General features: G+C 41.0%; 3 protein-coding genes across 6 annotated transcripts in view; 2 read left to right on the forward strand and 1 right to left on the reverse strand.

The window, feature by feature from the left end:
• The first annotated feature begins 83 nt into the window (after positions 1-83).
• On the forward strand, positions 84-4,221 carry LOC143010622 (uncharacterized). Its single transcript, XM_076162995.1, has 6 exons — positions 84-288; positions 1,107-1,475; positions 2,095-2,308; positions 2,433-2,497; positions 2,838-2,954; positions 3,264-4,221. The coding sequence occupies exons 1-6, from the start codon at positions 237-239 to the stop codon at positions 3,974-3,976; spliced, it is 1,530 nt and encodes a 509-aa protein (XP_076019110.1). The 5' UTR covers positions 84-236; the 3' UTR covers positions 3,977-4,221.
• Positions 4,222-4,569: 348 nt separating this feature from the next.
• LOC143010642 (Fc receptor-like protein 5) lies at positions 4,570-7,078 on the forward strand. Its single transcript, XM_076163054.1, has 5 exons — positions 4,570-4,624; positions 5,042-5,311; positions 5,601-5,837; positions 5,924-6,052; positions 6,587-7,078. Exons 1-5 carry the CDS (start codon positions 4,594-4,596, stop codon positions 6,643-6,645), a joined length of 726 nt encoding a protein of 241 aa, XP_076019169.1. The 5' UTR covers positions 4,570-4,593; the 3' UTR covers positions 6,646-7,078.
• A 546-nt stretch (positions 7,079-7,624) lies between these two features.
• LOC143010626 (myelin-oligodendrocyte glycoprotein-like) overlaps positions 7,625-24,702 on the reverse strand; it is a 92,427-nt gene continuing 75,349 nt past the window's right edge. Inside the window, exons 4-8 of one of the 4 annotated variants that reach the window (XM_076163003.1) lie at positions 23,657-23,989; positions 11,964-12,011; positions 9,293-9,625; positions 8,842-8,901; positions 7,625-8,584 (exon numbers count right to left, since the gene is read on the reverse strand). In XM_076163003.1, the coding sequence (XP_076019118.1) occupies positions 8,849-8,901; positions 9,293-9,625; positions 11,964-12,011; positions 23,657-23,989 (767 nt within the window). In that variant the 3' untranslated portion in view covers positions 7,625-8,584; positions 8,842-8,848. Of the gene's footprint in view, positions 8,902-9,292; positions 9,626-11,963; positions 12,012-15,234; positions 16,979-17,063; positions 17,157-21,922; positions 22,664-22,748; positions 22,944-23,186; positions 23,247-23,656; positions 23,990-24,702 lie in introns of those variants that run through there. The other 3 variants (XM_076163007.1, XM_076163002.1, XM_076163008.1) reach the window with 3 other exon arrangements.

Here is a 24,702-nt window from a genome sequence, read left to right on the forward strand (position 1 = left end):
CGCCGTGAAGAGTTAATATTTTATGGGCCGGCAATCCATTCATAAAAAAAAATCGAGAACAGCCTGTGCTGTCACGTGACAGCAATCGACCAATCCAGATTTCCGGTGACGACGTTCGTCCAAATTCCGAATGAAGTTTCGCCCAGTTTGACCTAGTTCAGACTGGCTGTACGCTCACAGCGCAGAACGAGACACGTAAAGAACCACTTTATTAACCACTTTTTTTGCGCATATCGATGATGAGCGGACGCCTGTGGCTGCTCTCCGCTCTCCTGACGCTGTGTGTTGGTATGTAAGAATGAAAGTGCGCATAAAAGGCAATTTGACTCCTCTTAATCTGTTTATTTGTTTTGTTTGCGTTCGCCTGGTTTATGTCTTTATCTGTTTTCTGCCGCTACACTCAAACGTGTAAACGCGTACAAACAAGGTGGATGACGCGTTAAGGAATAATGTTAACATGTTTTCTTATTATTTATGTTCCACCTGCAAAGTGTACCGTCTGCTTATTAGTAGTAGATGCTGTTATACTGTAGTAGTAGTAGTAGTAGTTGTTGTTGTTTTACAGTCATAATTGTAAGTGGCAGTGGGAATGGCAGTGCACAGATTGTGTAGTATACAGGAGTGGAGATACACCTCATGAGCGTTGCCAGGTCTCAGGCGGTGCTTTTTGGATCTTGTTTGCCTCTCTCACCTTTAATCGTCAGCGGCGAAAGTCTTTTGCCCACATGCACATACTCAAAGAAACTTGAGAATCCAAGCACATGTATCAGATTAAAAGCGCCGTATTGTATTGTGATTCAGACGCGCGCGCGCGCACGCACATGCACGCACGCGCGCGCGCACACACACACACACACACACACACACACACACACACACTCACAATGGAAAAGACTTTCAGTGAAAGTAGTGAGGACATACTGGAAAAACCGGAGAGGGAGTGGAGAAGGCGCCAGAAAGAACTATTAAATATTATTGAGAAACTATTGGGCCAGTGAAAGTTTATTTATTGTGAATTTTGTGACTTATATGCTTTTTTTCATGCCATTCTGGTAACTTGGTGGCACTTCCTGTGTAAATTATAGTTTTTGTTTTTGTTTTTTCAGTCTTAGGAGAATCCTCTGTGGATGGTTCATCTAAGGCGATACGGGCCCTGGTGGGTGATGACGTCATCTTGCCATGCCAGCTGGACGTGCAGCTGGACGACAGCGATGTTTTTCCCACGGTGGACTGGACGAAAAAAGGCCTGGAGCGTAACGTCTTCCTGTACCGAGACGGCTGCGAGACGTTTGAAATGAAGGACCCAGCGTACGAGTACAGGTCCAGCCTCATCATGAAGGAGCTGAAGAACGGAGACGTCTCCCTGAGAATCTCGAACGTGCAGATCACCGATGCTGGGACCTACCACTGCATGGTGATCTACAGCATGGGCAAGAACACCAAGAAAACCACAAAGACGCTGGAGCTGGTTGTAGGTATGGGACAGTTTGGTTGACCAGATATGGCAGAGGAAGAAGTGACGAGAGACAAACAGTGGCGAGCAGTGGCAAACAGACGAGGTGCTCGCTCTAACCTTGAGTTGGCCCCTGGCCCACATTTGCGATATTTTGAGAGTCAAATAGTTAAAGGGCAAGGAACAGGGCGAGGAACAGGCAAGGAACTCCCCCGGCCACAAAAAAGATTGCATCATTAGCTAGCAAATTCTTCCAGAGGATTTTTATAATACGGCAAATCCCTTTTATTCTTTAACTGACAGCAGAGCCCTTTTCTGTGGAAATCTATCAAAAGTCCATCTATAATACCAGAGCAGCTGCAGCACCGCACTTGTGACCACGTCCATCAAATCACTGACTCAGAGTGAACTGTCAGACCGGTTGGTTAATTAATGGAACACCTGCCGTTAAGTTTGACGTCACCAACTTTCCATTCTCATCTGCCAACAGGCGTGGCATGGTTTGTCCCCTGAGGCCATTTTCCAAACACTTGGAAAACACTTCTTTTTTTTGTGTTCGCTGTCATCTGCAATTGTTGAACACTGGATGAGTTGTTGTATACTGACATTTTACTCATCTTGTCTTCTTCTCATTTTCTTAGACGCAGTTTCTGAGCCCAAAGCCTGGTTGGTTGAGGCAGAAGATGGAGGATTGGCTGTCCAGTGTGAGGTGGAGTGCTGCACGCTGGAGTGTGAGATGATGTTTCTAGACCATCAGGGGAGCAAAATCTCCCCCCCATTTCCAAAGAACGATCTGGATTCAAGCCGCTGTTACACCCTGAAAAAAAGAGTGACAATGCCAGACCATACTGACAGGTTCATAATCACTTTAACCTGGACGTGTCTTGTAGGTACGATCTCTCTGAGCGTCTCTGTCTCATTGATCCGCTCTCTCTCTCTCTCTCTCTCTCTCTCTCTTATCTGTCTCTCTATATGACAGAATCATGTGCCGGGTTCAGCTGCCAGAGATCAGCCAGACCAGAGAGTCAGAGATCCAGATACCAGGTACTGATGAGACCTAACATCCCAGCATGCACCTGTTCTCGCATTCCTCCCAGCCGTTAACCAACCCTTAAAATCATTCTTTGCACTACTGTATATACTCTGTAGCAAATATTTAATCAATGCTTTATACTATGAAGTTATGGCTTTTGCACTTCTGGTTGGAGGCTATCTGCACTTTGATGCTTGTACCTGTGACATGCAATGACAATAAGGTTGAATCTAACCTAATCTAATCTAATCGTAGGGGCTGAATGATATGTATTGAGTTTATCACTGAACGCTGTATGATCTCCCGCAAACCTTGCTGGAGCTCCTTCATAACTTCTTTTCATCCTTTCAGCTGCCTGTATGAGGTCCTGCACAAAGGAGCTTGTCATCGCTGTCATTTTGGCCATTTTATTCATGTTAATTCTGAGTGGATTGGCGTACGGTTTATGGAAAATTTTTTGCAAATCTGGTAAGTCAAATTTACATCAAAAGATTTTCGTTTATTATCGATTTGTTGTTAGAATTGCAGCATGTCAGCATAGTGAGCATAAATGCCACATGCTCATACAGCAACATCAGCCAGCATACAGCATTTGATTATGACAGATGTTAGGTATTGAGGACAAAATGTGTGTCAGAACTTTATTTGGAATGGTCACTGATACAGTCCAGTGAAGTCCTGTCGACCTGATTTCAAAGCCTTGGAAATTCACTGCGTCTTGCTAAAAAATCCAGGATAGATATGAGTGCTAACGCTGTATCTGTTGTCTTCACACAGAGGCGGGGTCCAAAGTACCACTGTCCAGGGTTTCATCAGATGGAAGCTCAGCTTCAGCTATGTCGTGCCTGCTGGGGGACAACAGCCCACACGCAAGGGAACAAAGTGTTGACAAGCAACTCCAAAGAAATGTGGATGAACTTGAGTCTAGGCTTCGTGAAAAAGATGAGACCATCAAGACACTAAAAGACCTGCTGCACAGACAAGGCAAGGACAGGGTCGGACCTGTCCCCTGCCAGCACAGCCAGACTACCCTTGACTGTAGTCCTACCAGCAGCAACACTGTCCTTAACCTTCCTAAACACTCAGACACAATCTCCTCAACCGTGCCTGCTGATCCTCATCCAGAGCTTTCCAATGATCCAAACTCTTGCAACTCAGCCCACATTCCAAATCCAGCAGCTTCAACCCTGTTCAGTCACCCACAACCTACCAACCTTTCACGGAACAAGGCTCGAAAGAAGATCATTAAGCAACTTAGTTTTCAAGCACCAACTCACTCACTCATCACACGGCACAACAGCTGTCCCTCGAGTTTTTCATGTGCTGCAGCACTGCCCAGGTCTTCAGCCCTGTGTAAAACGCCTCTGACACCATTATCTGACTCTGGAGCTCTGCCTCATCCTAACACCCTGAGGATTCTTCCACGGAGGTATTCCTTACTGTCTAACAATCGCTACGAGGCCCTGGCACACTTAATTGAAGAGTCATAGGTCGTTCTGGGTCTTTTTTTTTAACGTTTTTTACCAATTATGTATACACTCGTGCTCAACTGGATTCTACAAGGGACAAAACTGGATGGTTTTCTTATGGTGGGAATTGTAAATATGGAAGAAACTTTTTTTATGCTTTTATTTACTACATTGTTATTTTACAACCAATGGATATATGTATATATACTGTAAATATGTGTTTATAATATATGTGTGTATATAAATAAATGAATTGATGTATTGTATTGTTGTTCTTTTTATTCTGTTTTCCTTAACTATATCTACTGGTGTAAGACCTGTAAACTTGGTGAAACTAATGGTTTCAGACTTGCCAATCAAATCCATGGTGGCATTCTGACCCTTTGACATGCGATGAAAACAAACGAGGCCACCGTGGCAAGAGGGACTTCTGGTAACACATCTGAGGGCGACATTCAGGCCGTACATGCTGGGACAAAACCTCCACAAAATGGAACCAAAGTGACGAAGAACGCCGCCTACAGTAGAGACACGGAAGGGGATACGTAAACTAAAGGTTAAGTTTGAGTTTCTCTCAGCGCCCAGAGAGGAAATGCTGACGATGTACCTGTCTGTGTGTCAGTCAGCAGTGTGACAGGATGCACTTCACACCCGTCTGCCTGCTGCTCTGTGAGTACAAACCGCATTTCTTAAACTTTCTTCATTTTCTATCAACACGAGAAGTTTTGTTTGCTTACTCTTCATATCCGTCTGCCTCATCAACCTATTTTTTTTGCGTGTTTTGACTTTATTCTTCAGTATTTTTGTTTTATTATAATGTGGCCTCTTCTTGTCTCTCGTTTTCATTTTTTCCTTTCATTAATGTTTGTGTGTTCTGTCTGCGCCCCTGGATGTTCTTTCTTTCTTTCTTTCTTTCTTTCTTTCTTTCTTTCTCTTTGCTTCTGTATTTTCTTGATGATTTTCAAAAATATTTTATTAAATAAATACTTTCTTTTCTCTCTTCTTGTCTACAACTTCCTTGCCTCTTCCTCTCTCTCGTCTTCCTCCTGTCCGTTCTAACTTCTGCCTCCCTTCTATACCCCCTAGCCTGTCTGCGTCTCAGCCCCGACAGAACTCAGTTCTTCAAGCATGAGTCTCTCTCTCTCACCTGTGACAACCAGCTCAACTCCACATCACATTGGAGGGTGAAGAGGAAGACAGCGGAGGGCGGGGTCAGACAGTGCGGGTCCGGCTGGGGCTCCGCCTTTTCTGGTTCGGGCTGTACCATTGGGAGCACTTACCCATCGGACAGCGGAGTATACTGGTGCGAGTCCACAGAGAGCGAGCGCAGCAACACCATCAACATCACCATCACAGGTACTGCACTCAAATATTTACTTGAGTAAAAGTCCACTCATGATACTTTACCAAGTATCCAAGTATTTAGAAAAAGTACTTGGAGTGATACTGTGAAGTGAAAACCTCATATCCCCCGTTCAGGGATTTTGAATGTTTTCAGGTGAAGAGAAGGAAAAAGAAAATGAGAGATGGGCCTAAAGAGGAGCCAGCCAAAAGGAAAATGAGTTTAATGGATGGACCAAAATAATACTAGTAATGATGAGGAGTTCTTTGAATGTTCCTTGTGCACAAAATGATTTTAATCCAGGTGGTTCAGTGATCCTGGTGAGTCCTGCGCTCCCTGTGATGGAGGGAGACTCAGTCACAATGCAATGTCGACCTGAAACCAACACCTCCCTTGATTTCTACAAAGACGGCCTCCCGATGGGGCGTGGCGCTGTAGCACAGGTGACCATCCACAGTGTTTCCAAATCTGATGAAGGATTCTACAAATGTGTCATCCTGGGAAGTGGAGAGTCTGCAGAGAGTTGGCTGAGTGTCAAAGGTCAGAATGACAAAATGTGTTTATGGCAGTGAAACTTGCACAAAGCTGCTATTACATTTTGAGAAACTTTTTTTTTCTTTTTACAGCTTCACTCTCTTTGCCTCCAGCTGCATTTTCATATACGGTGACCAGAATGATGTATCCCATCGTGGTTTGGGCGCCGTTCCTGCTGTCCACCATCATACTTGGACTCATTATCAGAGACAGGAAGAAAGGTAGGACAGAAATATGTCAAACCTTTTCGACAAACCTTAGAACCTCCTCGATGCTCGTGTGGATCTCCTTCCTGAACCCTACAATGTTCTCAAAGACCATTTGCCTGCTGTCAGGTGATAATTACTGAGTGGTTCGCTGAGCTGGGAGCCCCTTTACTGTGTATAGCGATCTGAGCAGTGACCTCCCACCTCCAAAGCCACACTCAGCTTTTACACTGTACATGCACTCGATGAGAGAATAGCTTTATGCGGTGATTGGGGAAGCTACTTTAAAATGGTGGCCTTTCAATAACAAGCTACTCCTGATTTAAACTAGCAAGCTCCTGGGAAGAAGTAGCTTACTACATGAAAGAAAGTCCAAAGGGCAATAGTGCTCATCATTGACTCCCCCTCACATGACGAGTGCTTACACAACCACAGAATCTCCTGTAAGACTCCAGGTCTTGACCCTCTTAGTCACATTACACGTTTGTCCTCCGTTATCTTCTGCATTTCGTCTCACCCAACTGCGCCTTCTGTTTCTGCTCGTCACAGCTCAGACGGATGCTGAGAGGAGAGGCAGCGATGAGGTCGTCATGGACATCGTTGTGTAGCTCTCCAGACTGGGTCGAATGGACAGACCTGTTAAAACCCGGCCTCTAAAAGCTCCTGTACATGAACTTAGTAGTTTAGTTAGATACAAATATGTGCACCGATACTCAGAAAGTGTTTTTCTGTAAACACTGTATTTACCCTATGAGATCATTGCAATTTCAATCTACTTGTATTCTACCTTAGGGTCTACGTATTAAGTTTAACAACAACAATAGTATAAATAATACAACCTTCATTCTTTCTCTCTATCTCTCTCCTCTTCCCCCTCTTTCTGTATAAAAATGATCCTTCGATGTCATGTAAAATGTTTGCTTTGATAAAAACAAATAGCAAAAAAAAGTGTTTTTCTTTGACCTATGACCTTCAAAATGTGTGCATTTCAGCGACAATTATCAATTTATTTGTCATTAAAACATTTGAGAATCCATGAGAGATGTTAAGCTTCTATTGTGGTGTGCCTAACCTCTATCTTTGTGCTAGTAGAAAATATATATACATACAGTATATAAACATTGATCCATAACGGCCCATACCAGGATCTAAAAATGCTCCAACTTTCAAAAAAGCAAATCAAATCAATCATCTTTGTATGATGGTATGACCTTCTCTCCTTCATCATCCGGTACTTCAAATGTAAGAAACAAAAGCCCTGACGCTGCTGTCTGTGCTGATGCTGTGTGTTATGTAAGAACTGTAAACCCGCTGTAAATGTAAACAAATGGTTGGTTATCATAATTCTCATGTGCTGACAATATTATCCTGCTTAAATTAAATAAGTATCAGTAATCTCAAAGATTTACACGGGTGAGAACAGGAAAAGCTTGCAGAGTGTTTGTGGTTTTTGATTGTATAGGTGTGAACTTTTCAGTCAGGCTGCTGTTGTTTTGCTTTTTCCATTTGCAAATGTACAAATAACAAAACTTAAATTTCCTTGAAAAATCACAAAAGAGCATTTGAGTGTTTACTGTCAGTAACTATGGGGATTGTGGGTAATGAAAGTAGGTGATGGGTATTTCTCAGAAACGGAAATAAAGACAGGACGAAGCGCCACGACCCACAAAAACATGTCCATCAGAAGAAGAACATCATGTTTTACAGAAGAGATATGAGATGACCTCTTCTGCTGAGTAACTTAACTTATGGTTTAATCGCTAAAGCATTATGCATCATCATCTTTGGTTAAAAACACAATTACAGAAAACCTCAAAGGTTAGATGATTCATTTACACTTTTATTGACACATATGGACACATTGTTTGAATAGAATACACAGATGTAAACTCTGATGTGGAAACTCTGAAGCTCAGAGAATTTGGAGTTCGAAAACCCCTTTGCCATATGTGAGAAAAAGTCTTTGATGTGATCATGTTCAGATCTTACACACACTTCCCTATACTTCCCTGTTCCCTTTATGCACCTCTGTACATTTGTGACCATCCTGACACAATACATGGATGAGCAAACTTGATAACTAACCTGCTTCCAGGGGAAAAGAAGCCACGTGTGAACACAGTCACACTATTATTTAGTTCAGGTGTTCAGAATATTTATTTCAACTTGTTTTCCGATTATTTACATTTGTTCCTGTTACATTTAAATATAAGGTTAAAAGACTTACAAAACATTTTAAATCTGTTACAATTATCTTCTCTTTTTATGCACGATACAATGACTGACTTATAATAAGAAGGGAGCTAACCTAAGAAAGCTGAAGGTGCTCCAGCTCTAAATAGTTTTGTATATTTAGTATAAAAGAAATACAAAATATAAAATCCCAAACCTGTCAAACTCTTGGGCTTTTCCCTATTTCTGTAAATGACAACAGCCACAGCAACAGCAACACCAACAACAAGAAAACAGCAACAACACCAAAGCCAACACCAACAACACCAACACCAACAACAGCACCAGCACTCTTGGTGGGCTCAACGTTGTCGGCTGAAAGATTTGAGGAAGATATTTTGCTTCAGTCTCATGTTATCAGCTTTGTTTCCAATAAAACCCACATCATTCATCCTAACATCCATCTATACCGCTTTCCTGTTCATCAAAGTAGCTTAATCAATATCCATGATGTCATGCAGATCCTGTGTCTTTAGCATTACAGGATAATATCATCAGATAATTATCTTGTGGCCGAGCTCACAGTTTGAGTTACAACACAGATGGTTTTCTTCAGAAAAACATTTACTTACTGGGATTTCACAGCGGTGTTATATTCTTGTTGTTCTGTTCCTTCTTCTCACTTTTCTCCTCTGTGAAAAAAATAAAAAATTGTCTTACCATTAAGAAAAGAATTAGATGAATGTTGATCCACAACCTGGCATGATTGAGGACAGAAGACAGGGCGTGTAATAGCGCCACTAACATCCTTCTGTCAGAATGCTGCTGGGGGAAAACACAACACACCCTCACACTGCACGTCCAACATCCGATAAGGCTGATATTCCGCCTTATGATCAAATTGGGTTAAAATCATAGTGTCTGTCCAGGTGACGACAATCTAATAAAGTCAATGTACTGAGGTTGTGGGTATTCAAGTCTGTAACTTTAATGTTTAGCATATCGGTTGGATTAAAGAGCAAAACAATACTGCCCAAAATGTTGACCTTGCTATTGTTTGATCCATATTTCTGTTGTACTTACCAACCAGGAGTGTTATGATGGCTCTAAATGACTTTCCACCGTGTATAACATGACATGTGTAATCTCCTTCATAGGTCTTGGTGACTGATTGGAGTGTGACTGAGATGTTTCCAGAGTTCATGTTTCCTGAAAATGTTACTCTGTTGCTGAATTCCTTTGCCTGGTCTCTGGGATTTTCCTTTTGATTCCGATAGACCCAAACAGTCTGATCATTGAAACTCCACTCCACCATATCCTGCTCTAGATCGGTTGGAGGCTCCAGGTGGCACAGAAGAACAGCGTTCTCACCAACAGCTGCTCTAATTGGCTGATCTGGAACAATCAGCTTCATATCTGTGGAAACAGTTTCAGCTCTTGAAATCTCCACATTTTATCAAATTGTGTGTGTGTGTGTGTGTGTGTGTGTGTGCGTGTGTGTGTGTGTGTGTGTGTGGGAGGTTCAATCTGAGGTTCCCTGAACTCAGACAGGAATAACCAGTCAGGGATAACCAGACACTGTACGTAAAGAATTAACAAAAGCTGCCGTTAATTAAAAATAATAATCAATCTGCACACTGCAGGGAAACAGAATTATTAAATCTGGAATTTGATCACTTTGAATTAGTGTTAAAAGTTGGTCGGTGGCAGAAGTTCATGGCGTTTATAACTCCAATTTTTTTTCACAGCATTCTGATTTTCTCCTTTCACACTGTCAACATTCAAGTAAAAGAAATGACAATAATTTAAATGTGTGCATGTGTTTGTCAGAGGTGAACATAAAAGTCAGGGGTAAACGTTTCTAGGATTAACGACGGAATTCACGGCGTGTCGGGGAATCAGGAAAAGTGACGCAGATCAAAGTGAGTAAGTGTTTATTAAAGTGTTACAATTCTTACCTTGTGTCTGTGCCAGAGAGAAAAGAGAGACGGTCAGCAACATTCTGTCCATGTTCAATGCGACACTACCACTACCACTAATACTACAATACCACAGAGTTCCAGGGACATGGAAGCCAAAACAGTTTCGCTGTTACTTTTACGAAAGTAGTTTGCTAAAAATTGTGCTAAAAGATTTAGCCACGAGATGGCAGGAGTCAACGGTTTTTGGGGGCAGACGCGAGGCTTCACCCAGCTTAGACTTCATCAAGGCAAGGCAAGGCAAGGCAAGGCAAGGCAAGGCAAGGCAAGGCAAGGCAAGGCAAGGCAAGGCATCTTTATTTATATAGCGCATTTCATACCACAGGCAACTCAATGTGCTTTACATAAAGACAAAGGCATTTAAAAGAACAGCATACAGTTAAAAGTAAGAACAAAGAAGGGGGGGGGGAGGCAAAAGAAAAAATAATATAACACAATTAAGAGGATTTATAGTATTACGCTTTAAAATTATTCAAAGCGCTCAGCCATAAGCAGATTGAAGGAGATTGAAAGAGGAGTGTTTTTAACCTGGATTTAAAAGTGCTTACAGTTTGGGCTGATTTCAGTTCTGCTGGTAGTTTGTTCCAGTTGTGTGCAGCATAACAGCTAAAAGCTGCTTTACCATGTCTAGTTTGAACTCTGGGCTCCACTATCTGACCTGAGTCAGTAGATCTCAGAGCTCTACTGGGTCTATACTCTACTAGCATGTCATTCATATATTCTGGACCTAAACCATTCCGTGATTTGTAGACCAGTAGCAGAACTTTAAAAATCTATTCTGTACCTGACTGGGAGCCAATGTAAAGACTTGAGAACAGGGGTGATGTGTTCTGATCTCTTTGTTCTGGTTAAAACTCGGGCTGCGGCATTTTGAATGAGCTGCAGCTGTTTGATACTCTTTTGGGGGAGTCCAGTCAGAAGACCGTTACAGTAGTCAAGTCTATTGGAGATGAAAGCATGAATCAGCTTCTCCTGATCTGTTTGGGACATAAAACCCTTAATTCTGGATATGTTCTTAAGTTGATAAAAGGCTGATTTGGTGACTGATTTGATATGATTGTTGAAGGTCAGGTCTGAGTCTATCAGCACGCCTAGGTTTCGGACTTGGTCTTTAGTTTCTAGCGACAGTGACTCAAGGTGTTTACTGACAGCAGACCTCTTCTCTTTATTGCCAAAAACAATGACCTCAGTTTTTTCTTGATTTAACTGAAGGAAATTTTGGTTCATCCAGTTTTCGACTTGCTCTAAGCAGTCGCACAATGACTCCTTTGGACCGCAGTCATCTGTAGACAGTGCGAGATATATCTGTGTGTCATCTGCATAACTATGGTAGTTGACTTTAGAATTCAGCAGAATTTGACCCAAAGGCAGCATGTATAGGCTGAACAGAAGGGGTCTAAGAAATATTAGAAATATTCAGAAATATTATTTTCGGGAAAATTTCTTTGAATGATAGTTAAAAGAGTTATTTTTCTAACCCTAACCTGTAAAATTCACCATTGTGTGGCACTGAATATAATCAGAAATTACTGCTTACAGATATCCTCATATGACATTATGATTGTTTATAAATTGTCTTACAGGGGTTCCAATAGGCATTATCAAGTTGGAACTGTTTGCAATTTTCAGTTTCTTGCTTTGATTCTGAAGCATTTTAGATCAATATAGATTAAGGTTGGATTTTTTATATAGAATTATTTATAGAGCATCTTGTGGCCGAGCTCACAGTTTGAGTTACAACACAGATGGTTTTCTACAGAAAAACGTTTACTTACTTGGATTTTGCTGCACTCCTATAGTCCAGTCGTCCTCTCTTTTCTCCTCTGTGAAAAAAATTAAAAATTGTCTTACCATTAAGAAAAGAATTAGATGAATGTTGATCCACAACCTGGCATGATTGAGGACAGAAGACAGGGCGTGTAATAGCGCCACTAACATCCTTCTGTCAGAATGCTGCTGGGGGAAAACACAACACACCCTCACACTGCACGTCCAACATCCGATAAGGCTGATATTCCGCCCGACACTAAAACATGTCGCTTATGACCAAATTGGGTTAAAATCATAGTGTCTGTCCAGGTGACGACAATCTAATAAAGTCAATGTACTGAGGTTGTGGGTATCCAAGTCTGTAACTTTAATGTTTAGCATATCGGTTGGATTAAAGAGCAAAACAATACTGCCCAAAATGTGGACCTTGTGACTGTTTTATCCATATTTCTGTTGTACTTACCAACCAGGAGTGTTATGATGGCTCTAAATGACTCTCCAACACGTTTAACATGACATGTGTAATTTCCTTCATCGGTCTTGTTGACTGATTGGAGTGTGACTGAGATGTTTCCAGGCGTCATGTTTCCTGAAAGTTTTACTCTCTTGCTGAATTGCTCTGCATGTTCACTGGTCAATTCCTTATGATGCCGATAGACCCAAACAGGCTCATCATTGAAAATCCACTCCACCATATCCTTCTCTAGATCGGTTGGAGGCTCCAGGTGGCACAGAAGAACAGCGTTCTCACCAACAGCTGCTCTAATTGGCTGATCTGGAACAATCGGCTTCATAGCTGTGGAAACAGTTTCAGCTCTTGAAATCTCCACATTTTATTAAATTGTGTGTGTGTGTGTGTGTGTGTGTGTGTGTGTGTGTGTGTGTGTGTGAGAGAGAGAGAGAGAGAGAGATAAACACAATATTAATTACTGGACTAATACCAATAATAGTAACTATAATATATTACAGTACAAACATATGCAATGTCATCATAATATAATATAATAATAGAACGCACTTATTGGAAGTCGCTTTGGATAAAAACTTCTGCTAAATGACCGTAATGTAATGTAATGTAATATAATGAAACTACAACCACTTTGAGTAAAGAATTTGACATTTTGTGAATGGAAATGATTCCGTTTTAAAATGGAGGCTCCCTGAACTCAGACAGGAATAACCAGTTTAGGATAACCAGACACTGTACGTAAAGAAGTAACAAACGCTGCCTTTAATAAAAATAATAATCAATCTGCACACTGCAGGGAAACAGAATTATTAAATCTGGAATTTGATCACATTGAATTAGTGTTAAAAGTTGGTCGGTGGCAGAAGAGCCATAAACTTCCATTTTGTATTTGGAGGAAAAACACACAGCGTTCTGATTTTCTCCTTACACACTGTCAAAATTAAAGTAAAAGAAATTGCAATAATTTAAATATGTGTATGTGTTTGTCAGAGGTGAACATAAAAGTCAGGGGTAAATGTTTATAGGATTAACGACAGAATTCACGACGTGTCGCGGAATCAGGAAAAGTGACGCAGATCAAAGTGAGTAAGTGTTTATTAAAGTGTTACAATTCTTACCTTGTGTCTGTGCCAGAGAGAAAAGACAAACGGTCAGCAACATTCTGTCCATGTTCAATGCGACACTACCACTACAACTCCTGCTACAATACCACAGAACTCCAGGGACATGGAAGCCAAATTAGTTTCGCTTTCACTTTTACTAAAGTATTTTGCTACTAGTGATACCAGATTTAGCCACGAGATAGCAGGAGTCAACTGTTTTTGGGGGCAGACGCGAGGCTTCAACCAGTTTAGACTTCATCAGAAAAAAAAATTCTGAAAAATTCTTTGAATACGGGCTTGAAGAATTATTTGTCTAACCCTAACCTGTGTATGCATGGCACTGAATATAATCAGAAATTACTGCTTACAGAAATCCTCATATGACATTATGATTGTTTATAAATTGTCTTACAGGCGGATCCAATAGGCATTATCAAGTAGGAACTATTTGTAATTTTCAGTTTCTTGCTTTGTTTCTGAAGCATTTCAGATCAATATAGATTAAGGTTTGATTTTTTTTATACAATTATTTATGGAGCATTTTGTTTTGGCTTTTGTCTTGACATCAGTGGGCGGCACTTCAGGTGACCAAGTGTGTATGTATAGACTGGCAGGTACTGGTTACTGGGAGGGCTTATGGCTTCACCAGAGCAAGAGAGGAGGCATGGGCCAGCATTTTATGGATTTTTGTTTGTTTGAAAGTTGGAAAATGACACGGAGCCATCTCACAGAGCCTGATGACTTCAGATAGAGATGACCAGACATGAAGACGGTAGAATGTCAAGGTGAGCAGGAGATACAGACGAGGACGATTGATGCATGTTGAACCAAGAATATAAAGGCTATGAACATATTCGGCACGCGTGAGTAGGAAATGCTAAATAATAGCCACAACACAGCCGGATAATATAGCAGGCTGCTCCCTGTGCGGTGGAGAGGTGAAAATAGAGATCTCGTGACCTGGTTTCTCTGTTCCATGTGGTCAGTCAGTGATGTTGCTGTTGGGTAGGTAACTGTCAGTGTTTTGGAAGTTTGTGGTTTTGCAAATCTAAAGGGCAGGAGGCCTCACTCGAGATGGCGGACTGGGGTGGGTGACCGTTCCTGTCCAGTTGCGTCCTCATAGGACAGCTCCCAAGAGAAAATACTCTACTTTTATTTAGACTAAATGTTACTTGATTGAAGCACCTGCAGGAAAGAGGAAGGTATCACTGGCAAATCGAGTTTGGCTGAGAAATGTTTTTGTAAATAAAAAATATGTTGTCATGTTTTAGGAAAGTTTTCTCCATGATGAGTAAATTTCACATGTACCTGATGTATGTTATTGTGTTTGTTGGTGGGGTCATCACTGGTTTGTTTGATTTCCAGAATGAAATGAGGATGTGTGTTACAGCTGAGTGTTATAGTGTTACAAGTCCACCTCTGCATAACATTGTATCCCTATTGATACAATGATAAAACTTGATAAAACTGAGCAGTAGCTAGTCTGCTGGGCCGGACAGCTGGGAACCGGAGGGTCGCCGGTTCAAGTCCCCTGTGTGGACCAAGTAAGCAGACTGGTAGGTGGTGAGTTGCCAGTCTGCCTCCAGAGCACTGCCGAGGCGCACGTGAGCAAGGCACCGAACCCCCAACTGCTCCACGGGCGCCGAAGAATGGCTGCCGTGCACCCCTCTGTAGTGCATGTAATTGTGTGTGATTGCTGTCAATTGCATGCAATGAGGAAAACTAAAAAAAGAAATAGAAAAAGAAAAAGAAAAAGAAAAAAGAAGAAATAGATCCACTTACAACAAAGAATAACTTTATTAACCTTGTTTTTTTAGTGTAAACCAGGAAAGATTTGAAGTGCACCAATTTGCCTTCATTCCAACAAAATCAAATCCTTGTGTAAACTATTTTACTAAACTATACCAAACATTTTTCAACCAACTAATTGAGTCATTTGATACTGAAAAATAAACTTGAATAAAATGAATAAATAATAATAAATTAAATTGATCAGCACCATGACCATTCTAAATGTATTCTACAATAATTGTTCTATCTCAACAGTTAGATGATTCATTTACACTTTTCTTGACACATATGGACACATTGTTTGAATAGAATACACAGATGTAAACTCTGATGTGGAAACTCTGAAGCTCAGAGTATTTAGGAGTTCAAAAACCCCTTTGCCTTATGTGAGAAAAAGTCTTGAATGTCATCATGTTTAGATCTTACACACACTTCCCTATACTTCCCTGTTCCCTTTATGCACCTCTGTACATTTGTGACCATCCTGACACAATACATGGATGAGCAAACTTGATAACTAACCTGCTTCCAGGGGAAAAGAAGCCACGTGTGAACACAGTCACACTATTATTTAGTTCAGGTGTTCAGAATATTCATTTCAAACTATTGTCCGATTATTTACATTTGTTACTTAAATATAAGGTTAAAAGACGTACAAAATATTTAAATCCATTACAATTATCTTCTCTTTTTATGCATAACACAATGACTGACTTATAAGAACGGAGCCAACCTAAGAAAGCTGAAGGTGCTCCAACTCTACATAGTTTTGTATATTTTGTGCCACATGGTCCACAACTTATCAATCATGGTCTTGGTTTTATTAATAGGGAATCAGCAGCTACTGATCATTTGTGCTAGCATCAGATTCAGGTGTTTGCTTGTTTAACATAATCATAGCACTCAATTGAGTTCTGTGATTCTGGGAATCATGTGACTAGGGGGCGGGGCTTCAGGTTTATTGGCTCCAATCCAGGTCAACCCATCATGACCATCAAAGGAGGAAGTCTCTTTAATGTGCTGGAGCCTGAATATGGAACTGTACGCTCTGTGTTAAACAGACAACCAGCAGGTGTCAGTAGATCATTTTAAACCAAACACATTGTAGACCAGTTTAAAATATTAGAAACTGTTCCAACAGATCAGCTCAGTTTAATAACCTGTACCCACACATTTACATATGATACCCTTTCTTTTTTTCAGCATTTTTTCAACATTTTCAAAAAGTCGAAGAGACACACAAGATGCCTCGTGTTGAGGCAGCACCACAGGCTGTTAGGGAGTGTGTAGTGTAAAAAGAACAGATGAGATTCACATTATTCACTGACAATTCACATTGGAAACATTCCCATTCACACATTGACCTTTTTAACATTTACATGTGTGTTGCTTAAAGCTGCCAATGGAATCCCTCAGCTTGTGTCGCAGGTTCTTTCTGGCCCTGGTCTAAAGTTGTCTCTTCAAAGCTACAGCAAGTGACATTTAGGCCGATCATTTCCTGAAGACTCCTTTCGAGGAACATCAAGGCTTTGTGAGCGAGACAAAGTTTTCCCCCTGTTTTTCAAACTTCGTGAAGCAGGACCTCCCATATCCAGAACCACCTCTACTGGTTGGTGCAGCAGATTTCGACTCTCTCCGTCGTCCTCATTTTGAATTTCTGAGAGGGAAACGCTGGTCAGCAGATTCCAGCACATTATACTGTCTAACTGTATAAATGAAATACATAATATAAAATAACAAACCTGTTTGACTCCTTCTGCGCTTGGCCTTTTTACACTTTCTGCAAATGACAACAGCACCAACAGCAACAGCACCAACAACAGCAACAGCACCAACTACAGCAACAGCAATCACGGGGAGCTTATCGTTGTCGGCTGAAAGATTTGAGGAAGATATTTTGCTTCATTCTCATGTTATCAGCTTTGTTTCCAATAAAACCCACATCATTCATCTTTACATCCATCTATACCGCTTTCCTGTTCATCAAAGTAGCTTAATCAATATCCATGATGTCATGCAGATCCTGTTCCTTAGCATTACAGGATAATATCATCAGATAATTATCTTGTGGCCGAGCTCACAGTTTGCGTTACAAAACAGATGGTTCTCTTCAGAAAAACATTTACTTACTGGGATTTCCCGGCGGTGTTATATTCTTGTTGTTCTGTTCCTTCTTCTCACTTTTCTCCTCTGTGAAAAAAATAAAAAATTGTCTTACCATTAAGAAAAGAATTAGGTGAATGTTGATCCACAACCTGGCATGATTGAGGACAGAAGACAGGGCGTGTAATAGCGCCACTAACATCCTTCTGTCAGAATGCTGCTGGGGGAAAACACAACACACCCTCACACTGCACGTCCAACATCCGATAAGGCTGATATTCAGCCCGACACTAAAACATGTCGCTAACGACCTAATTGGGTTAAAATCATAGTGTCTGTCCAGGTGACGACAATCTAATAAAGTCAATGTACTGAGGTTGTGGGTATTCAAGTCTGTAACTTAAATGTTTAGCATATCGGTTGGATTGAAGAGCAAAACAATACTGCCCAAAATGTGGACCTTGTGACTGTTTGATCCATATTTCTGTTGTACTTACCAACCTGGAGTGTTATGATGGCTCTAAATGACTTTCCAACACGTTTAACATGACATGTGTAATTTCCTTCATCGGTCTTGTTGACTGATTGGAGTGTGACTGAGATGTTTCCAGACGTCATGTTTCCTGAAAATGTTACTCTCTTCCTGAATTGCTCTGCCTGGTCACTGGTCAATTCCTTTTGATTCCAATAGACCCAAACAGGCTCATCATTGAAAATCCACTCCACCATATCCTGCTCTAGATCGGTTGGAGGCTCCAGGTGGCACAGAAGAACAGCGTTCTCACCAACAGCTGCTCTAATTGGCTGATCTGGAACAATCGGCTTCATAGCTGTGGAAACAGTTTCAGCTCTTGAAATCTCCACATTTTATTAAATTGTGTGTGTGTGTGTGTTTGTGTGTGTGTGTGTGTGTGTGTGTGTGTGTGTGTGTGAGAGAGAGAGAGAGATAAACACAATATTAATTACTGGACTAATACCAATAATAGTAACTATAATATATTACAGTACAAACATATGCAATGTCATCATAATATAATATAATAATAGAACGCACTTATTGGAAGTCGCTTTGGATAAAAGCGTCTGCTAAATGACCGTAATGTAATGTAATGTAATATAATGAAACTACAACCACTTTGAGTAAAGAATTTGAAATTTTGTGAATGGAAATGATTCCGTTTTAAAATGGAGGCTCCCTGAACTCAGACAGGAATAACCAGTTTAGGATAACCAGACACTGTACGTAAAGAAGTAACAAACGCTGCCTTTAATAAAAATAATAATCAATCTGCCCACTGCAGGGAAACAGAATTATTAAATCTGGAATTTGATCTAATTGAATTAGTGTTAAAAGTTGGTCGGTGGCAGAAGAGCCATAAACTTCCATTTTGTATTTGGAGGAAAAACACACAGCGTTATGATTTTCTCCTTACACACTGTCAAAATTAAAGTAAAAGAAATTGCAATAATTTAAATATGTGTATGTGTTTGTCAGAGGTGAACATAAAAGTCAGGGGTAAATGTTTATAGGATTAACGACAGAATTCACGACGTGTCGGGGAATCAGGAAAAGTGACGCAGATCAAAGTGAGTAAGTGTTTATTAAAGTGTTACAATTCTTACCTTGAGAAAAGACAAACGGTCAGCAACATTCTGTCCATGTTCAATGCGACACTACCAGTACCACTAATACTACAATACCACAGAGTTCCGCGGACATGGAAGCCAAATCAATTTTGCTTTTACTTTTACTAAAGTAGTTTGCTAAAACTTGTAATACCTGTTTTAGCTTGTGATACCGGTGATAAACTTGTGATACCAATTTTAGCCACGAGATGGCATGAGTGAACGGTTTTTGGGGGCAGACGCGAGGCTTCACCCAGCTTAGACTTCATCAGAAATATTACTCCTGAAAGATTCTTTGAATAAGAGCTTGAAGAATTATTTTTCTAACCCTAACCTGTAAAATTCACCATTGCGTGTCACTGAATATAATCATAAATTACTGCTCACAGATATCCTCATATGACATTATGATCGCTTATAAATTGTCTTACAGGGGTTCCAATAGGCCAGTGGTTCTCAAACTTTTTACATCACGTACCACCTCAGAAAATATTTGGCTCTCCAAGTACCATCACTATGGCCGATGGTACTAGAACTCTCTCAAAAAACACAAACAGCAGAACATTAATAAAAAAGTGCATTTCACTCAAAAACACAAACAATTGTACTTCAAACACACACAGCCTTTTGTCTATTATACTATTTATAACTCTTATAGGCCTAATGAGAAGGGTGTGCCTGCCTCTGTTCACACAGTCCTTTGATGTCTGGGTCAATGGAGGTAAGTTTCAGTCTCAGGTTGGGCTCAGCATCCATCCTGCTTCTGTATTTTGTTTTTATGACAGCAAGTGAAGAGAAGCCTTTCTCGCACAGATATGTGGTCACAAAAGGAAGCAGAAAGCGAACAGCCTTGTCTGAAAGTGCAGGGTACTCACTGTGTTGGTTGATCCAAAAGTCCAACAGTGGCTGCTTCCTGAAAGCAGTCTTCAATGTTTCATCACAAGACAAGTCTATTAAACTTTCCTGCTCACCTACAGTGAAGTCCTTTGTTATTTCAGAGGTTTCGATGTTGAGCGGATTTCTCATCCCGTTGTTCCCTTCGGCCATCACTGGGAAATATTCCCCGAACTGATGTCTGAGTAAGACAAGGTGTGCAACAATGTTGTCCCTGACTCCATCTTCAAGGGCCAGGTCATTGTCAGACAAAAAGCTCTCCAAAGCAGGGAAAGCTGAAACATCACCTGCCTTGACCTTGATTTCGAACACCTCCATCTTTTTAAGCAGTGCGTTAATTTTGTCCTGCACATCAAACACATTGATGGAGAGTCCCTGTAGCCCCAAATTCAGTTTGTTTAAACGAGAGAAAATGTCTGACAAGTATGCCAGTTGATTGAGCCACACACTAAAACAGGGGAGAATGCATCGGCCTGGACTAAATAAAGTTCACAGTTTTCACAGCCGTGTCCAGCACAGACTTCAACTCGTCAGGCTTCTACTTCACCGCCAGTGCCTGACGATGAATGTTGCAGTGAGTCCATCTCATCTCTGGTGCCACCTCAGGAATCTCGAGCTGCTACTCCGCTGTGGGGTCCTGTCATCGCCCTGGCGCCGTCTGTGTAGGCTCCAACACACTTTTTCCAATCAAGCCCATTTTCTTGCACAAAGGCGTCCAGGAGCTTGAATATGTGCTCTGCTGTAGTTCTGGTCTGCAGTGGTTCACAGAACAGAAAGTCCTCCTGAGCTGCACCATTGTGCTCACACCTAACATATACAAGTAAATTGGCCAAACCAGCAACATCGGTGGTCTCGTCCAGTTGGATGGAATAAAAGCGACTATTTTAAATGTGTCCAATTAGCGTCTTCTTTACGTCATCCGCCATCGCACCTATTCTCCGCCACACTGTGTCATTGGAGAGTGGCACCAAATTTAACTGTTTGCCGATCTTCTCGCCACACATAATCTGGACCATCTCCTTCGCTAAAGGTAAACACAGCTGTTCGCCGGTAGTGTGCGGCTTACCAGCTTTGGCGATGCGATGGCTGGCCCGATAAGAAGCCTCCTGTGCTTTTACCACAGGTGTACCATGGAGCTGAATTGCGCTTTTTGACTGCCTCAGTTCATCACGTTTCCTTACAAAAAACTCCACTGGTTTGTCTTTCATTCATCATAGTACCTAACTTATTACACTTCTACTCTAGCTCTAGTTATGCTCTTAGCTGTTGGTTTGGGAAGGAAATGCTGAACACACTTATTGTAAGTCGCTTTGGATAAAAGCGTCTGCTAAATGATCGTAATGTAATGTAATGTCTTTCAGCAATGTGTGTTTTGTTGAAAGATGCCGCTTAAGTGCGATGGCTTCATGGAGTCATTGCTGAGAACATCGCCACATAACACACATTGAGGTTTTGGCTCGTCCTCCGTCCCGCTCCAGCTGGATCTAAAAATGCTCCAACTTTCAAAAAAGCAAGTCAAATCAATCATCTTTGTATGATGGTATGACCTTCTCTCCTTCATCATCTGGTACTTCAAATGTAAGAAACAAAAGCCCTGAATCTGCTGTCTGTGCTGATGCTGTGTGTTATGTAAGAACTGTAAACCCGCTGTAAATGTAAACAAATGGTTGGTTATCATAATTCTCATGCGCTGACAATATTTTCCTGCTTAAATTGAATAAGTTTCAGTCAGGCCGCTGTTGATTTGCTTTTTCCATTTGCAAATATTAAACAAATAACAAAACTTAAATTTCCTTGCAAATCACAAAAGGGCATTTGAGTGTTTACTGTCAGAAACTATGGGGATTGTGGGTAATGAAAGTAGGTGATGGGTATTTCTCAGAAACGGAAATAAAGACGAAGCGCCACGACCCACAAAAACATGTCCATCAGAAGAAGAACATCATGTTTTACAGAAGAGATATGAGATTTTTGGTTTTGGTTTTATTAATAGGGAATAAGCAGTTATTCAGGCATCAGATTCAGGCGTTTGCTTGTTTAACATAATCGTAGCACTCAATTCTGTGATTCTGGGAATCATGTGACTAGGGGGCGGGGCTTCAGTTTTATTGGCTCCAATCCAGGTCAACCCATCATGACCATCAAAGGAGGAAGTCTCTTTAATGTGCTGGAGCCTGAATATGGAACTGTACGCTCTGTGTTAAACAGACAACCAGCCGGTGTCAGTAGATCATTGTTGTTATTTTTATCCGTGCCCAGTTTATAATATTTGTGTACCAACTGGAAACTGTTCCAACAGATCAGCTCAGTTTAATAACCTGTACACACACATTTACAGATGATACCCTTTGTTTTTCTCAGCATTTTTGTCAACATTTTTGAAAAAATGAAGAGACACACAAGATGCCTCGTGTTGAGGCAGCACCACAGGCTGTTAGGGAGTGTGTAGTGTAAAAAGAACAGATGAGATTCACATTATTCACTGAAAATTCATATTGGAAACACTTACATTCACCTTTTCAACATTTACATGTGTTTTGCTTAAAGCTGCCAACGGAATCCCTCAGCTTGTGTTGGAGGTTCTATCTGGCCCTAGTCTTAAGTTGTGGCTTTAAGGGACTACTTTTCCTGTTTTTCAGACTCTGTGAAGCAGGACCTCCCATGGCCACCGCTTCTGGTTGTGGCGGCAGACTCACTGTTTCAGCCTCCGGATGAGTTCCTGAGAGGGAAACACTGGTCAGCAGATTCCAGCAGATGATACTGTCATACTGTATAAATGAAATACATAATATAAACTCACAAACCTGTTTCACTCCCTCTGCACTTGGGCTTTTTCCACTTTCTGTAAATGGCAACAGCACCAACAACAGCAACAGCAAAAGCACCAACAGCAAAAGCACCAACAGCACCAACAACAACAGCAACAGCAATAACAACACCAAAGCCAACACCAGCACCAACTACAGCACCAGCACTCTTGGTGGGCTCAATGTTGTCCGCTGAAAGATTTGAGGAAGATATTTTGCTTCATTCTCATGTTATCAGCTTTGTTTCCAATAAAACACACATCATTCATCTTTACATCCATCTATGTTCATCAAAGTAGCTTAATCAATATCCATGATGTCATGCAGATCCTGTTCCTTAGCATTACAGGATAATATCATCAGATAATTATCTTGTGGCCGAGCTCACAGTTTGCGTTACAAAGCAGTTGGTTCTCTTCAGAAGAACTTACTTACTGGGATTTCCCGGCGGTGTTATATTCTTGTTGTTCTGTTCCTTCTTCTCACTTTTCTCCTCTGTGAAAAAAATAAAAAATTGTCTTACCATTAAGAAAAGAATTAGGTGAATGTTGATCCACAACCTGGCATGATTGAGGACAGAAGACAGGGCGTGTAATAGCGCCACTAACATCCTTCTGTCAGAATGCTGCTGGGGGAAAACACAACACACCCTCACACTGCACGTCCAACATCCGATAAGGCTGATATTCAGCCCGACACTAAAACATGTCGCTAACGACCTAATTGGGTTAAAATCATAGTGTCTGTCCAGGTGACGACAATCTAATAAAGTCAATGTACTGAGGTTGTGGGTATTCAAGTCTGTAACTTTAATGTTTAGCATATCGGTTGGATTAAAGAGCAAAACAATACTGCCCAAAATGTGGACCTTGTGACTGTTTGATCCATGTTTCTGTTGTACTTACCAACCAGGAGTGTTATGTTGTCTCTAAATGACTTTCCACCGCGTTCAACATGACATGTGTAATCTCCTTCATCGGTCTTGTTGACTGATTGGAGTGTGACTGAGATGTTTCCAGACGTCATGTTTCCTGAAAATGTTACTCTCTTCCTGAATTGCTCTCTATGTTCACTGGTCAATTCCTTATGATGCCGACAGACCCAAACAGGCTCATCTTTGAAAATCCACTCCACCAAATCCTGCTCTAGATCGGTTGGAGGCTCCAGGTGGCACAGAAGAACAGCGTTCTCACCAACAGCTGCTCTAATTGGCTGATCTGGAACAATCGGCTTCATAGCTGTGGAAACAGTTTCAGCTCTTGAAATCTCCACATTTTATTAAATTGTGTGTGTGTGTGTGTGTGTGTGTGTGTGTGTGTGTGTGTGTGTGTGTGTGTGTGTGTGTGTGTTTGAGAGAGAGAGAGAGATAAACACAATATTAATTACTGGACTAATACCAATAATAGTAACTATAATATATTACAGTACAAACATATGCAATGTCATCATAATATAATATAATAATAGAACGCACTTATTGGAAGTAGCTTTGGATAAAAGCTTCTGCTAAATGACCGTAATGTAATGTAATGTAATATAATGAAACTACAACCACTTTGAGTAAAGAATTTGACATTTTGTGAATGGAAATGATTCCGTTTTAAAATGGAGGCTCCCTGAACTCAGACAGGAATAACCAGTTTAGGATAACCAGACACTGTACGTAAAGAATTAACAAACGCTGCCTTTAATAAAAATAATAATCAATCTGCCCACTGCAGGGAAACAGAATTATTAAATCTGGAATTTGATCACATTGAATTAGTGTTAAAAGTTGGTCGGTGGCAGAAGAGCCATAAACTTCCATTTTGTATTTGGAGGAAAAACACACAGCGTTCTGATTTTCTCCCTACACACTGTCAAAATTGTGTGTATGTGTTTGTCAGAGGTGAACATAAAAGTCAGGGGTAAATGTTTATAGGATTAAGGACGGAATTCACGACGTGTCGGG

This window comes from Genypterus blacodes, unplaced genomic scaffold, assembly GCF_046128005.1.
Source record: "Genypterus blacodes isolate CSIRO-AG114 ecotype Tasmania unplaced genomic scaffold, CSIRO-AGI_Gbla_v1 ptg000129l_1, whole genome shotgun sequence".
In the NCBI taxonomy this organism is placed as follows: Eukaryota; Metazoa; Chordata; class Actinopteri; order Ophidiiformes; family Ophidiidae; genus Genypterus; species Genypterus blacodes.

What these genes read in the sequence shown, in the direction of transcription:
- LOC143010622 (XM_076162995.1), top strand. Translation starts at nt 237, where the DNA reads ATGATGAGCGGACGCCTGTGGCTGCTCTCCGCTCTCCTGACGCTGTGT. An exon ending in GACGCTGGAGCTGGTTGTAG is followed by an intron (nt 1,476 to 2,094) that starts GTATGGGACAGT and finishes TCATTTTCTTAG; the next exon opens with ACGCAGTTTCTGAGCCCAAA. An exon ending in ATGCCAGACCATACTGACAG is followed by an intron (nt 2,309 to 2,432) that starts GTTCATAATCAC and finishes TCTATATGACAG; the next exon opens with AATCATGTGCCGGGTTCAGC.
- LOC143010642 (XM_076163054.1), top strand. Translation starts at nt 4,594, where the DNA reads ATGCACTTCACACCCGTCTGCCTGCTGCTCT. An exon ending in ACCCGTCTGCCTGCTGCTCT is followed by an intron (nt 4,625 to 5,041) that starts GTGAGTACAAAC and finishes TATACCCCCTAG; the next exon opens with CCTGTCTGCGTCTCAGCCCC. An exon ending in TATCAGAGACAGGAAGAAAG is followed by an intron (nt 6,053 to 6,586) that starts GTAGGACAGAAA and finishes TGCTCGTCACAG; the next exon opens with CTCAGACGGATGCTGAGAGG.